Here is a 17,135-nt window from a genome sequence, read left to right on the forward strand (position 1 = left end):
ACCAGGCTGTTTTGACTACTGTAGCTGTATAGTAGGTTCTGAAGTCAGGTAGTGTGAGTCCTCCAACTTTATTCTTCTTCTTCAGTAGTGCTTTACTTACTCGGGGCTTCTTCCCTTTCTATATAAAGTTAATGATTAGTTTTTCCATCTCTTTGAAGAATGTTGCAAAGCACCATTCTTGACCTATATGTTGTGCTCATTACTTGATACAGAGTGGAATAATGAAAGAATTGAGGGTTGGCTGGCAGGTGACCTTGCTCTGTCCCTGACACAGCAGGTGATATTACTAAGAATAATAACTAATGTATATGGAGCAATTCTTTTTATATGTAGCAATACTTTTTATATGTTAACTCATTTGACCTTCACAACAGCCCCACGGAGTTAGTATTTTTATTACCTTACCTTATAGATGGGGAGTCCCTGGGTAGTGCAAGTAATTAATGGGCTCGGCTGTTAACTGAGAGGTTGGCAGTTCAAGTCCACCCAGAGACACCTCTGAAGAAAGATCTGGTGATCTACATGTGAAAAATCAGCCATTGAAAACCCTATTGAGCACAGTTCTATTCTGACACAGATGGAGTCGACGGTCAGAATTGACTCAACGGCAACTGGACGTGGTGGTGATTTATAGATGAGGCAACTGGATAATACAGCTATTAGATAACTTTTCCAGGCTCACACACCTAGTAAGTGAAGGAGCTAGACTTTGAACTCAAGCAGTCTGGCTCCACAGCCTGGGGTCTTATCCATTATGCTGTATTGTCACCTCAAATCCAGCTGTATTGTCACCTCAATTCCAGGTTTCCTAGAAAAGCAAAATAGCAGTGCAAAGGAGAAACTATAATGAAAACAGTTTGTTTTTGGTACTTCTCACCCCCTTTCTCTTCTTTCCTCTCTTTCTGAATGCCCAAAGCTGCCATATGACATTATGTTATAAATATCATTGCAGAAACCGTATTTACAGTTTAAAAGATTTTCTTAATAACCCCAAAACTCTTTAACTAGATGGACTGACTGGCAAAATAGGTAAGAGAAAGAGCATTCCAACTGCATGGGAAAGTTTTTTTTTTGTAAATAGATTTTATTAGAGATTCTTAATCCTGGATGCACGTTAGAATACCCTGGGGGCATTGTCAAAAAATAGTGATGCCCTGTCCCTAGCACAAGCTGAGTAAATTAGAATCTCTTCAAGTAGAGCTCAGGATGGAGTGTTTAAAAATACTTCAGGTGATTCCAGTGCATAGTCAGGGCCAAGAACTGCACGGCAATTGTGGAGATAAGCATTAAGTGTAGCCACTGGACTATGTGTCAGTCATTCTCCTATCACCATATAGAATTACAGTGTTCATATGTGGTAGGTGCTCAGCAGATGTATGACTGGAATCTGGAAAGAGCTTTGAAATTATCTGTAAAGTTAAGTTGATGTGCTTTGGAAAGTTCAAGTACAATACAGATACGTTGTATAAAACTGCATCGTTAGCCACTAGTAAAAGGTACTTAAAATAAAACTATGTCTTAATTGTGTTAAGTTGGGCAAGTCAGAATTATCTGCCAATCATTTTATTTATGACACTATCTCAATATATTATTTTACTTATGAAGTCATGCACTGCTTCCACAATCAGAGTGTTCTGTGGATGCAGAAAAGCCACTGATGTAGTACAATGCATGGCAGCTTGTTGTAGTTGCAGTCCCTTCCCTTCTCTTGCCTTCCCTTCCTTTCATTGCCTTCTCTTCCATTCCCTTGCCTTCCCTTCCCTTCCTTTAGTTTCCCTTGTCTTGCCTTCCCTTGCCTTCCCTTCCCTCCCCTCTGCTCCTCTTCCTTCCCTTCCTTTCCTTTTGTTTGAGAAATACTATCAGAATTGACAGTGTTAGTTAATTCCGTAGATTAAAAAAATGAGGCAGTATGTGTTTGCCTCCTCTCTCTCTTTCTTGTTTTTCAATCAATATAACTATCAAGTAAAGAAGAAAGTTGTTTATAGAGTTGGATCACCTGATTCTCAATAAAATGTCAGAGGTTTAATATTTTATTTGTTTAAATACTGCCTCTTTCCAAAAAGTATTTGAGGCTGCATGGAACATAACAATACTGCAAAAGAATATATAAAAAGAAAACTTAAGACCATGAGGATAAAGCAATATGATAACCATAGGAACTTAGCAGACTTTGCGAATGAGTAAGAATTTTACTGTGGGCTTCCCGGTAGCCAGAGAAAGTAGACAAAGCTTATATAGCTGTAATTAGCAGAAAGGAGGAAGTGTATAGCAATTACTCAGGAGTGACAAATTTCTGCTGTGAGACCTTATAAGATACATCACATGTCATGATAGCAGCATCCTTGACAACAGCTTCACAACAAACACCAAAGTAGTTTCAATATTACTGTTCTTTGTAGTTGAAGACGTAGCACTAAAGCTGAACTCAGTGAAGCTGATATTCACAAATGTTGTTGGATTCAAGCTGATTTTTTGTTAACAAATCTTTTTCTTCTTTTTATTTTTATCATTTTCCCTCCTGCTTTCCTTTAGAGTGTAGATCAGTAAGTTCTGCTGTTAACCTACAACATCAGTTTGCTTTTTCCCCATTTAACTGCTTACTGGAACTACTTACTAATAACCTTAGAACTTCTTTTTAGTTGACTAGGATCCTTTGAAGACATGTGATCTGCCCAGTCTTGTTTTGGTTTCCATTTTCCCCAAAGTAACACCATGTTGTTTGAGGAGAGACCAATAAACTGCATAGTTACCTTGAAGGGACTTCAAGACCAGGACTCATGTGTGTTGATGCTATTGGCTATAAGCAAGGAGCACTTTCCTCCTATGACTATGCAGCTTCAGAAGTAAGGATGGGATTCTGTGAATCTTAGAATGTATGGTGGAAGCTGTGGATATGGGTGCAAAACCAAGAACTGCTCTGCTTTGCATCTTCCAATGAAAGAAGTCAACAGGCCAAGAGACTCTAAATCTCACATTTGGCAGTTTACAGTTTTCTGCAGGAGGCGCACCTTAAAATGTTGCTGCTGTCTGGTCTCATAACTAATGGTGAGCTGAATCTGAACTGAATGGTGAAGGCTATTTTTACCATGCAAAATCTGTTTCTGTAAACTTGAATTTCAGTTGTCTTTTTTATTTTTACTTTTGGCAGCAAGCATTAATGCTTGAGGACACACTGCCACTCATTTCTGGGAAGCAGCAAATATTGGGTTTATATCAGTGTTCAGATAGAATCAGTTTCAAGTCATTCTGAAGATACTGAACATAAATATTTAGATAAGGCAAGCTTATACTTTTTGTAATTTACTCCATCATCTGTAGAATTATGATTTTTTTAATGGTGGATTGAAAAATTTATTAAACACTTACTTTGCAAAATGCATTATAATAAGTAATTAGTGTAGATTATGAGTCAGAATTGACTCAAAGGCAATGAGTTTTTGGTTTTTAGAGAGATACATTATAAATAAGAGACATAGTGGTAGCCTACTGTAAACTTTCAGTTTAGTTGAGAAGAATATGAAATTATATTAAATCAGTTAAATTCTTTTAAAGTAGACAAGTTTTAAGAGACAAAATGATTCAACATACTAAATGTTGAATATGGGTATGAATAGAAAGCATGGGGCACCCCAGAAAAAAAAGTGTAACAAAGTTAGAGAAAAGTTCATATAATACTAGATTTTGAACCAGGTATTAAATGAGACAGTCAACATGGGTTGGTAGAGACGACTGAACTAGGAAGGGGGAATATTAACCTCATGCTTTGAAAGTTGTTTTTTTTGGGGGAAAATCCTTGAGAATGGAGAACTGGTAATAATTTTCATTACATACATTAATATGTAAGCAAAAAGTGACTTTTAAAGAATGTGGAAGTCTCTGCTGAATGGCTCATTTCTTTCCAGTATTTGAAAACACAACATTGTAACATGAAAAAATAAGTTTTGACTATTTTTTGATATGTGTTGTAATAGCGCATGTGATGTGTGTGTGTGTGCACGTGTGCGTGTGTATGCTGTGAGTGTGTACGTGGCTCCAGTAGTTTCCTTGATGTTCGGGTAATATTCTTTTTATAGTTAATCTCCTTTCATCTACCATCCTTGGTAGTGTGGGGACTATTCATATTTCGTTTAAAGCATTATACTTTAGTTTACTAGTTCAAGACTTTTCCATTTAGAAAGACAATTTTCTTTGCTTCTATTGAATAACTAAAATTCTGAAAATAATATCTCAAGAGGATCTCTTCTGATCTTTTATACTGAAACCTTTAAAAAGAAGTTTTCAGAGAACTTTGAATTGTTTTTAGAAACCTTGTTTTATCTCTTTAAGAATCTTGTGGTTTTCTTTATTTTTTAAAGGTGTCTTTGGAACTACGAGTGGGGAGCCCTGGTGACACAGTGGTTAAGCATTTGGCTGCTAACCAAAAGGTTGGCAGTTGGAATCCACCAGCTGCTCCTGTGGGGCTGTTCTACTCTGTCCTACAGGGTTGCTATGAGTCAGAATCTACGCGATGGCAATGGGTTTTTTGGGTTTGGAACTACAGGCAGTCCTCGGGTTACAAATGTCTGACATATAGACAACTCCTACTTGTCCTTTAATATTATGTAAATTTGCCCTCACTTTGAAACTATTGAAACAACCTCAACAAATTCTTCATCACAATCACCTTCACTTGCTGCAGGGGCAGCTTTTAAATCATTGAAAAGCCTTCCAGCCTTTTCTTGCACTAAAGAAAGGCTAAATAAGAACCCTATGCATCTATTCCAACTTACCTACAAATTCTACTCAAAGCCTTAAAGACACAGTTAGGAACGGATCTCATTTATAACCCCGGGGACGGCATATATACAAAAGCTCTGAAAATTGGATATTCGTTTACTCACACACCCAAAGCAGCTGTTAATAATTTAGTCATATTCCATTTAGATATATTCCATTGCGAAAATGAATTAGTCAAGATGAAAAAGATCCTATGGCTTTTCATTTTTTTTTGTAGCTATTACCTATCCATCCATCCATCCATACATTCATCCATACATACATCCATTTATTCTCTCATTCATTCTTCAAACATGTATTAAGTATGTGTTATATTCAAGAGAATGTGCTGGTGTCTGGATGAGTAGGGAGGTGCCATAAAAGTGAATAAATCATGAGACTTGTGACCCCAGTGAACACAAGTAGAAATTGTTAGTTTCTATATAAGTCTTGGTTAAGTAATGTGCTTTAGGAATTTGGAGATATCAGAGAAAATTTCTTACTTTCAGTGAGGTGGTGTGGGCATTTCACAAATGCTTTTGGAGAAAGTGCCACTGAAGCTGAGCTACTCAATCCTTGTGTTCTTGTGGTTGAGGGAAAAAATGTTTTATTCCTTTGCATTTAGTAAAAACAAATATGATTGAAGATAACTGCTCTCAGCTAAAAATGCCTACAGTATGCTTAGATTTTTAAAAACATTTCACATTGTTAGCATTTTTAATTTTTAAAATTAAAATAGAGAAATTACTAAATGCTTATTAAAATAGCAAAAAGGTATGAGCAGCTATTTGCCTTCAAAGCTCACGTCCTTTTCTCTACATCTTATTGAAGAAAACTTGGTTGTAATGCTGCCATGCTTTTTGGGAAGTGTTATTTTCCTTTTGTTTAATATTATAATCCATTATTTTCAGAAGCAAAATTTACCGAGGCTTGGAAGATTTAAAACGTGTTAGTCCAGTAGGAGAGACATATATCCATGAAGGACTAAAGCTAGTAAGTTCTTTTACTTTATGAGTGCGGGAGACAATACATTATAACTCTAATGAAGCTCAAAAGCCCACTACATGTTTATCTTATATTCTCTGTGTTTGCATTTAGTTGTCCTAGGGATGAGAGTGATAGAAGAAAATTAGTTGTATTGGTGATAAGAAAAGTTTGGATTTCTTTTTGCCTTTTAAGGAATTTTCCATTTTTCAGTGGTTGTATTCAGAATAGTCAACCACAGCTAAAAACCTGTATCACTTAAACCAAATACTTACTACCCTTTAATGTGAATATATAAATAGTTCAAGTAAAATATAGTTAATACAAAGATCCTGTCTTAAAAGCCAGTTAGTAATGTTTTGATTTTGTCAAATTTACAAATTTGGCTTAATGAAACATGCTGGTTAAAAGTTAAAATTAAATTATGAGTTGGATAATTATTCTTCATTTTCAGGCAAATGAACAAATTCAGAAAGCAGGAGGCTTAAAAACCTCTAGTATCATAATTGCTCTGACAGATGGTAAGTTGGAAGGTCTGGTGCCATCATATGCAGAGAAAGAGGTGAGTAGCGAGCTGAAACTGTTCTTTACACCCTGTGGTACTTTGCTGTGTGTCTCTGCATGTATAGCCTAGTATTTGAATAACTCTCCTCTTTCTCTCTGTCTCTCCTGAGATAGGCAAAGACATCCAGGTCACTTGGGGCTAGAGTTTATTGTGTTGGTGTCCTTGATTTTGAACAAGCTCAGGTGAGTACAACAGATCTGCAAAGTTTAATCTAAATCACGTCATTGTCTTAAGGATGGTTTATCAAATTATTTTCACAGATAACTTACTGTGACATTAATCAATTGTTAAATATTTTCTATAAAAATATTAACTTATTGGCTGTATATCTTTAGCTCAGCATTAAGAATTTATGAGTTATGATAGGTTTCATGACTGGAAATGAAAATCTAAATTTCTTAAATACTTACTGGTATTGGGGAACTAATATAAGATAAAAATTTGTATTGAAGTGATATGATTACTGCTTCTTTTCTTTAACTCAGTTGACAAGATTATTATGACAGTGTTATGCAGGGTTTTTAGATTGATTTAAAATTTGACTCAGGTGTGCAGGGATTTAGAAAGAGAAGTCTTTCAAATTTTTTCTTAGAATTTCTTACAATAAAACATTTTTGATAAAGTTTGCGGGATTATATATTTAAACAATTATTTTTTTCTACTTTCAGAATTGTTTTGCATTTAACTTTTTGGTGGAGTGTGGCTAAAACTCCAGTGACTCATGCAGTTTATAGATCTTTGAACTCTGCACTGTTTTGGTGTTGCAACTTGAGGGCAATATAAACTTACTGATCTCAGTTCCTTTTGTGGTGGTGTGTTTCAAGTAACACTACCACCACTGCTTTCAATTCTTGACCTCTACCACAGGCCACACTGGTAGACTAATTTTTTTACACCAGTGTTGTAATTTTTCAGATGAACATAACCAAAAACTTAGTGAAGTTTTTAAAGTATTTTATGTTTTAACCAAGGAGCCCTGTTGGCACAGTGATTAAGTGCTTGGCTGCTAACTTAAAGGTTGGCAGTTTGGAACCACCAGCTGCTCCATGGGAGAAAGATGTGGCAGTCTGCTCCTGTAAAGACTATAGTGTTGGAAACCCTATGGGGCAGTTCTGCTCTGTTCTGTAGGGTCGCTGTGAGTTGGAACTGACTTGACAGCAATGGGTTTGGTTTTTGGTTATGTCTTACCCACCCCTTAATCAAGTTTCCTCCTTTTTTCTAAAGCTCGAAAGAATTGCTGATTCCAAGGAACAAGTTTTCCCTGTCAAAGGTGGTTTTCAAGCTCTCAAAGGAATAATTAATTCTGTGAGTAATTCTCTGCAAGCAGGAAAAGCTTGTTAATTTTAGATATATTTTTAAACTATAAGGCATAATCTTGATTCCAGTGCAGGCCATCCTTATCTTGAATAACGGGATTAAGAAGGGGTTTTGTTTGGTATTGTGTATACAGTGTAATTCTGAAGATCTGGCTTTTGTTTGTCAGTGAGATTTGGTGTTAATTCTTGCAAGTTGTGTCCAGTGAGCCTAGATTTGTGATTTCAAGTTTTAAGGTTTTCGTAAACAGTCCCAGAAACATCTTCCTTTTGGGCATGGAGTTCCTCATCGTCTTGATGGCTTGAAAGTTTTATAAGCTTATAGAAGAAATGTAAAATAAAAATTTGGATTGGAATGTATGATTACTCACTCCTCCAAATATGGTATGTCTTAGTTACCAGTAAGGCAACTTGAACCAGTGACTGAATATTTGACTACTATTGTTGTTCTCTCCATTTTAATGATTAATAGTTTCACTGGAGCTCATAATATTTCTGTTTGGAATTCAGCTGAGCTGTCTCTGGTGATCATTAGAATCTGGGCTATCCTAAACAGGGTATGGAGAAAGAGAGTGATGAAATGCAAAGCAAAACTCATGGGTTTTCACAGCTGAGGTTTATGTTTCATTTTACTGCCTTTTGCTGGAAGCACTAGGTATAGTTGCTATTAAGTGTTTATGATATTTTGGTAAACACCATCCTAAAATGGAAGTGAATGATATATATTCTCTAAGCCAAAGATTTTATTTTAATCTTTAGGTACTTATTGTAAGGGGGAAAAAACAAACAAACAAAAAAAAAACCTTAGTTTCTTCTGACATTTGGTTCTGGCATTTAACAGTTTTCTTTAAATAGCATGTTTTTCAGAAACACAGATTGAGATTTATTGAATTTGTTTTTAGTAGCATGTAGTTGTTTGTTTGTTTTTTTTTAAATTAATGGAGCCTTTTAGAAGAAACATAATTTACTTAGATCACATATCAGCAGTTCTAGGGGACACACCAAATGTAAATGCAGAGTGGAACAGAGGTTGTTATTTTAGGAGTTTACATATATTATTGTGTTTATTTTTAGGGGAAAATTGAATGCAAAAATAGTAAAAATTTTTATAGCTGGATTCAGGATAAATACTTTGTTAACTGTGATTTAAGTTTTAAAATATAAGGAAAAGGATGGACAATGCAAAAGGGTGTATAATTTGAGCTACTAAATAAATAAATTAGTGGAGTATATCTTAAATAGAATTTTATTGTATTTTGGAATTTGCAATTATTGTTATAATTATACTGGAAAAGAGAAAAGACTTCCCTGGGTTATTCCCTTTGGAATTTATATTAAAGGTTTAATTGACAATTCTGCAGATGGCCGATGAGCTTTTGAGTCTCTTTTTATAGGTTATAAGGAGATTTCCTTTTCAAGATATTAGTAGCTGACTACCAGAGGAGATAAAGCTGTTGTTGCCTTATTATACTTGTTTCTTAACTTTTATGTTTCTTTTTGTATTAGGGAGACTTTAAAATATAATTTCTTTCAAATGATAGTCTGTCTTGTCTGAGGTTCTTGGTAGACTTTAACTGGAATATGTTATGCTAAAAGATTCAGCATGAAATTAGAAAGATTTGAGTTATTTTAGCCACAAGTTGCCAACAACGACTCTTGCGTTTCGTCTGGAGGGAAACGATGAGTATAACTTTCATCTCAGTATAGTTAAACTTCAACTGTTTTGTCACAGAAGGAACGAATGATCCTCAGGGAAGCCAGCCAGGGGTGGGGTGAGGCAAGGTGGGAGGAAGGGAGCGAAGAGGAGGAGAGCTCTGACGGTATCTGGCAGAGTTGCTAGTAGAGAAAAGAAGTCCTTAAGCCAAACATGATCACATTAATGGATGAGTATAATTAACAAATTGTACTTTGAAATTTTTGCCTACTTTATAGATATTTAGGAACCCTAGTGGCGCAGTGGTTAAAGGGTTCAGCTGCTAACCAAACGGTCGGCCGTTCGAATCCAGCAGCTGCTCCTTGGAAACCCCATGGGGCAGTTCTGCTGTGTCCTATAGGGTCACTATGAGTCGAAATCAACTTAACAACAAAGGGTTTTATAGATATCTAAGACAATTCAAGCACTTCTTTTCTCTGTTAGAACAGAGATTAGTACCATCCTTAATAATATACAAAAAATATACTTCTGCCTCAAATTTGAATCACACTTTATAGTTACAGAATATCATCTTATTTTAAAAACATCATATTTGAGCTTTAAAACAAATACAGTGTATCTATTCCAGAGTGAAGGCAGACAGAAGAGATTATCTGCCTATTATTTACGCTTTGCCAAACTAATGGATGAAATTGTACTGCAGAATGTATTTACGCAAAGCTAAGCAAATGGAAGAAATCAGAAAATTTAAGTCTTTCAGATGTTTGACACTGCATAGGCAAAATATTTGCTAAATTGACAGGTAATCTCTTTTTTAAGCTAGAAGTTACTAAAATACGTTAGGCCTTTTTAAGTGCTAGTGCATTAATTCCTTTGAAATTAGTGTTTAATTGAAAAAAAAATTGATAGCATGGTTTCCCCTCATCCCCAATTCAGTGACCTAAATGATCTGGCCCTTTAATGTGTAAGATATTGTATATTGTTAAGAGATAGTTTTTCTGCAATCAATTTCTTAATCAAAAAGACATAAGAATTTTATTTTGGAGCTTTTCTTCATTGTAGTTAAAAAAAAGAAGAAGAAATGCTGCAGTATTAATAAATTTTATAAATTAAAAAGCAAGGGACTTAAAAAGCCTTTGTTATGAACATCTTGTATGTTAACAATTTAATACTTTTTCTGAAATTTATTTGGTCCAGAAAATCATTTAAATATTGTATTTTAATTATGGAGGAAAATGTACTGTGAAATTTTTTGCATTCTTATCCAGACAAACATGATATGTAACATTTTTTGGAATATGGTTTAATCTCCAACCTTAACTAGCATGTATGAGGATTTAGATTTTATTGCTATATCAAGTTAGATACTGGTGCAAAACCTTTCCTCTTTTTCTCCCTTCTTTCATCATTATCTTACTCATTTTTTTCATTCATTCATTTATTGAACACTTACTGTATTTAAGCCACTGTGTTAGGCTTGGAAGAGGGGATGCAAACTTATATAAGACAAAACATCTCTGTTGTAAAGGTGCTTGAAAGTCATGATGATATGAGGTTTAGAATGTGGTAAGTCCCCTGCAAGAAGTACAAAGTGTTACGGGATTTAGAGGAGGCAAATTTCAGTGAGTCACCTATGGGATAAAAAAGAATCATATAACACAATTTGTGTTAAAGTCCTGATATGATTAGAATCTAAGTTGTCATAAGGGCAGGATCAGTTTTTTGGTATGTGAAGTCCCAGAAGGCTTGTAGGCTTGTGTGTGTGTGTGTGTGTGTGTGTGTGTGTGTGTGTATGTGGTTGGATTTGAACTGGGCTCTAAGAAGTTGAGTAGATTTAATTAGAAAAAGAAACAGAGAATTTCAGGTACAACCTAGGATGATTTATTGAGGGGCAGGGGGAGGTGTGGTCTGGCTTAATTATGAAGTGATATGGGGGCTACACTTTGATAGGCAGGCTGAATCCAGGTTATGGAGACCTTCAAGGAATTGGTACTTATTTCATAAGTAACTGAGTTGGGAAATTACAGAACTTCTAGAGCATAGGATTTTTATGATGGCAGTGAAGGTTTAGAAAGTACTTTTTCGGCAAGGAATAGATGATTTGGAAGGTGGAGAGGTGTGTTATAAGTCTCTTGCAATCTTCCTTATAAGATAAATGAAAACCTAACATAGTGGAGAAATACGACATTGGGAATAGCAAGACTTGGGTGTGAATTCCAACTCTGCCATTTCCTAGTTGTGTGACCTTGGGTATGTCCTGTAACAGACTCTCTGAAATTTAAAATTCTTAACAGTCAAGTGGAGGTAATGATTTCTATCTCACTGAGTTGTTTTATGAATTAAATGGATAAGAATGATCTAACTTAGCAGGGCTGGGCTTTAAAAATTTGGTGGGAAGCTAGGACCATGTAGATTGGGGCTGTTGACCCTTCCATAGGGTAGGCCACTGAGGGAGATGGCTGGCAATCTAAATGATCATGTGTAAGGTCTAAAAGTCCTTTCTTCCTAGTCTGTCTTAGTCTGGAAGTTCCATTGAAAGCTGTCCATCGTCTGTGACCCTGATAGTATTTGAAATACTGGTGGCATAGCTTCTAGCATCCAGCAACACAGAAGTCACCACTATATGACAAACGAACAGATGGGTGGTGGCAGACTAGGAAGAAAGGCCTGGTGATCTACTTCCAGCAATCAGTGTATGAAAACCTAATGGATCACAACAGAATATTGTCCGACTCTCTTGCTTTGGACACGTTATTAGGAGGGATAAATTGCTGGAGGAGGACGTCATGCTTGTTTAAGTTGAGGGCGATCTAAGGCAAGGGAGACCCTGGGTGATATGGGTTGGCACAATAGCCACAAAGATGGATTTGAACTTGCTAGTGATCATGAGGATGATGCAGAATTGGGCATGTTTCCTTCCCTTGTATGTGAGGTCATCATGAGTCAGAATAGACTCCAAGGAACCATCTTATCTATCTAAAGTCTAAAGAAGCATGGCATTGATATGTGAAAGGATCAAATCCAGTAGGTAAGTCATAACAACAAGACTTTCTAGATGGCAGAGCTACCCAAAGTCAAGTATTTGGCTGTGCCGAGTTCCAAATCCCCAAGCCTTGGGACTAGGACTCAGCCAACAACCAGGGAAATGAGATCCAGCATTCCCATGGCAAGAGCTATGTAGAATTTCAGGGCCCCATATTCTAGAAAAGAGCCACAATTCCTGTGGGGGAATTTATAGTGTTAATTAGTGGTTCAGAGTAGAAACTTACTAGTCAAGGGGAAACAGATTGCCAGTGGACCAAAATGCCTCAGACCTTATTCCAGGTACTGGGTTTCTACGTCTTTCACAAGAAAACAGCATGGTGGTTTCTGAAAAAAGTAAAAATAGAACTGTCATAACCCATTGCTGTCGAGTTGAATCCAACTCATACTGACTCTATAGGACAGAGTAGAACTGCCCCATAGGGTTTCCAAGGAGCAACTGGTAGATTCGAACTAATTCGAATTGCTGACCTTTTGGTTAGCAGCTGTAGCTCTTAACCACTACACCACGGGGTGCCTAGAACTACCATATAATCCAGCAACTTCACTCCTAGGTATATACCCAAAGGACTTGAAAGCAGAGATTCAAACAGAGACTTGTACACCAATGTTCACTGCAGCACTGTTCACAATAGCCAAGAGGTGGAAACAAACTAAATGCCCATCAACAGATGAATGAGTAAACAAAAAATGGTATACACATAGAATGGAATATTACTCAGCCAGTAGGAGAAATGAAATCTTGATACATGCTACAATATTGATGGAGCTGGAAGACATTATGCTCAGTGAAATTAGTCAGTCACCAAAGGACAAAATATCGTATGACCTCACTTACATAAAAAGACAAGAAAAGGCAAATGTATACAGAACAAAGTTTATTAGTGGTTACCAGGGGTGGGAGAGAGGGGGTTAGTGGTGATGGAAAATATTGCATTAAGGGTAGGGTTGCACAGCTGATTATTGTAATTGCTACCAATAAGTTGTACACCTGTAAAAAGTTGAATTGGCAAAAGTTGTGTGATAGATATATTTACAAAACAATAAAAAAAATTTTTTTAAAAAGTAGCTACGGAGGCTGCTTATGTACATCCAAAAGCCTCATGGGGTTTGGTTTCTTTGTTTGGAGGTTTAGGGTCATGGTTTCATAGGACATCCCAGCTAATTGGTCTAATAACATGTTTAGTGTTTCTGTTTTACTTGCTAGTTTGATACACAGTGCCTGGGATCTTAAAAGCTTACAAGTGGCCATCCAAGGAACAATAATTGGCCTCTATTTGCCTGGGACAACAAAGGAAGAAGGAGAGTCCAGAATAGAAGGAGGATATGGAAGGTGTGGCTAATTGCCTCCATGAATAATTGCTTCTTTTGCTATGAGAGCAGAAGAACTGGATGATTCCTGGCTACTAGTACTGAATATTTTGATCAGAGATTCTTCTACAGAATTCTTCTGTAGAATTCTTCTACAGAATCTCTGATCAAAAGGGGGGAAATGCAGAGCAGAATTTCAAATTCTCATGGACTCCACACTTCCTGGAGCCATGAATGTTTGGTGAACTCCTGAAACTATTGCCCTGAGATAATCTTTAAATCTTAAACCAAAAAATATTCCCTGAAATTTTCTTAAAACCAGACAATAGTTTCACTTAATTAGTAAAAATAAAGTCTGCCTTGAGCAGTATGCTCTTTTAAGAACAGTCTATATGGGATCAAATTGACAACAACAACTCAAAAGACAGGAACCTTAGGGGGTGACAAGTTTATGTTAATGGAGGAGGAACAACTTGGAAAAGGAGGATGAGAATAGTTACACAATTTGAAGAATGCAATCAATGTCACTAAAGGGTACATATAGAAACTATTGAATTGGTATATGTTTTGCTGTGTGTATTCTCAACAACAACAATAAAATAAATAAAATTATTTAAAAAAAGCTCGATCAGGATCATAAGGGAGAAACACTTAATAAACTCCCTGTCCTCGTCAAAATCATGTCAGGAACAGGGTGGAGCTGAATCTCCAGGTGAAAAACCTCCATCTCTTGTTGAGCATGGTTCTGAGGTGCCAGACCTGGCAAATATTAACTGTTGTTATTATTTTATGCTTGTGATAGAAGTGAAACTAGAAATAAATAGGTAGATTTGGAAAGCATTAAAAAAATCCATAGAACCTGAGCGCTCACTGGATATAGGATTAAAGGGATCGAGAGGGGAGTCAAATGTAGTTTGGACAGCCTGTCTAATACAAATAAGGAGGAGCAGCTAGAGTGAAGCTGTTTTTGCTGAGCAGGCAGGGGTTACTGGACAATGGAGATGGCAGAAAGGCAGAGAGGTTGAACTGGGCCTGGGAAAGCCCAGTGTGGGCTGTCCCTTAGGGACTTGGTGGTCCAGGGAGATGTTAAGGTTAGAAACTTTAGATTTGGAGTCATTGTTCCTCATCTTGTTCTCTTTCTCTTTCCATTGCTCACAAACACAAGTATCTAATTCTTCTAGGTTTCACTTTAGATTGTCATTAAAATCTTGGAATATAAAACAAAACCAAACACAAATTCTTTTTGGTTTATTGGAAGATGATTGCAGGATATTTATTTGAAAATGAAATTTTAATTTGAACTGGTACAGGTCAGACTGACATGTGAATACCTCCTGGGTTCTCATTCAGTGTTTCCTAATACAGCAGTGTGGAAGAAAACATTAAAAATAAAACAAAGCCACAGATTGGTGAATAAGGTGGAAAGAATAAAAATAAACACTCTGAAATTACCCCCTGACTTCCTTTTTTTTCCCAAGAGCAGGACCATGGAATGCTTTACTATTTGGAATTATTTCTGCAATTTTGGTTTGTTTGTTTTGTTTTGTTTTTTGATAGAGTACTTTACAAAGTATAAGCATAAAGAGATGAATCAGTTACAAAGCTGATTTCCTAAATAATCCTGGCTCAAAAGAATTAAGAACACTATGTCGTAGGCGATGGCAGCTAATCCCAGAGTTTCTAAGCAACTAACGGGAAAGTTCAAAAATACTTTTGACCCTTTTATCTCGGTGAAGTCACTCCCGAGGTTCACCATTCAGCCGGGGATTGGACAGCCTTATAAAACAAAACGGGACTAACGAGGCACAACAGTCCAGGGACAAGGACTAGAAGGCAAGAGGGGACAGGAAAGCTGGTGATAGGGAACCCAAGGTTGAGAAGGGACAGTGTTGACATGTCATGGGGTTGTTAACCATTGTCATAGGGCAATATGTGTACTAACTGTTTAAGGAGAAACTATGTGTTCTGCAAACCTTCATCAAAGGTACAAAAAAAAAAAAAGAATTATCTATGTGAGATCAAATTGACAACAGCAACTCAAAAGGTTTGATGGGAAGCCTCGGGGGCAGTGAGTTGAAGATAATGGTGATGGAATAATTTGGAAAAGGATAGTGAGAATAGCAGCACAACTGGAAGTATGTAATCGATGTCACTGAATTGTACATGTAGATACGTTTGAAATGGTGTAACTTTGGCTATGTATATTTTCACCAAAAAAAAAAAAGGTCCTCCAAGGTCGAGAAGGGAGAGTGTTGACATGTTGTGGGGTTGTTAACCATGTCATAAAACAATATGTGTACTGACTGTTTAATGAGGAACTATTTGTTCTGTAAACCTTCATCTAAAGTACAATAAAAATAAAAATTAAAAAAAAAAAACTTTTGAAACTTGTAGTTAAGTCAGTTCTGACTCATGGTGACCCCATGTGTGTCAGAGTAGAATTGTGCTCCATAGAGTTTTCAATGGCTGATTTTTTGGAAGTAGATTGCCAGGCCTTTCTTCCAGGCTGCCTCTGGGTGGACTCAAACCTCTAATCTTTTGGTTAGCAACCAAGCACATTAACTATTTGCACCACCTAAGGACTAATGGGAATGCATAGTAGCATGAACAAGAAGGAAATGAACACCTATACATATAGGAAATGTACACAAATTGACATTCAGTTGTTTCTGAAATGAAGAAGATAAATCCAATATATGTTACAATAACTATCTTTATTCATAGTGATGGAAATGTAAGATTCATTTGACTGTTAGAGACAAATTATTTTCCCTGGTAATGCCTATTGATTTCTTATTTGAAAAATATGTAAGAAAGATGTTTAAAAACTATATTTTAATGTAATGAGAAGACACTGCAAACTCATTTTCTCTACAGCAAATCATTTTACTAGGAGAAGCAGGTACCTAAGCTTAAGAGGACACGTAATACCTTAGCTTAAGTGTTTATAGAAGGCTCTGTTATAAATGTTGTCTGCTTTGTTGTGGAAACCTCTGTTTGTAAAATCATAGTATAATAAAAAACCTAAAGTCTGAGCTAACTATAAAGATATATTCATAAGGGAAAAACAAAACAAAATACTGGTAGGACTTGCCTCAATATTGGAAATCAGTTTCTAGGACTCCTGCTAAAAAGACTGGCTATAATGTGGGAATCACATAAATCGGATTAATCCAGACTTCTGTTTTATCCAGCAATGTTTAGTGCTGAATACAATTGAGGTAGTTCATTACAACATGTTTCATATTACTAGTAAAGGGTTGGGACAGTAATTTACTCCCTTTTTATGCCTAGTGCTTACTATAGTGTTAGGTAAATAGTCGCTGCTTATTTCACACTGGATCCTGGTGGTGCAGTGGTTAAGAGTTCGGCTGCTAACCAAAAGGATAGCAGTTCAAATCCACCAGCTACTCCTTGGAAACCCTGTGGGGCAGTTCTAAATTCACTTAACTCAAAAATTAAATGGAAACTTTAACCATTTTATTAACTGATTTTTTATAATCATATTTTG

General features: G+C 36.3%; 1 protein-coding gene across 3 annotated transcripts in view; it reads left to right on the forward strand.

The window, feature by feature from the left end:
• ANTXR2 (ANTXR cell adhesion molecule 2) overlaps positions 1-17,135 on the forward strand; it is a 173,867-nt gene that overhangs the window by 17,186 nt on the left and 139,546 nt on the right. For all 3 annotated transcript variants that reach the window (XM_023737605.1, XM_023737603.1, XM_004383113.2), the window contains 4 exons: positions 5,667-5,748; positions 6,194-6,301; positions 6,418-6,486; positions 7,529-7,609. In XM_023737605.1, the coding sequence (XP_023593373.1) occupies positions 5,667-5,748; positions 6,194-6,301; positions 6,418-6,486; positions 7,529-7,609 (340 nt within the window). The remainder of the gene's footprint in view (positions 1-5,666; positions 5,749-6,193; positions 6,302-6,417; positions 6,487-7,528; positions 7,610-17,135) is intronic.

This window comes from Trichechus manatus, unplaced genomic scaffold, assembly GCF_000243295.1.
Source record: "Trichechus manatus latirostris isolate Lorelei unplaced genomic scaffold, TriManLat1.0 scaffold00105, whole genome shotgun sequence".
NCBI lineage: Eukaryota > Metazoa > Chordata > Mammalia > Sirenia > Trichechidae > Trichechus > Trichechus manatus.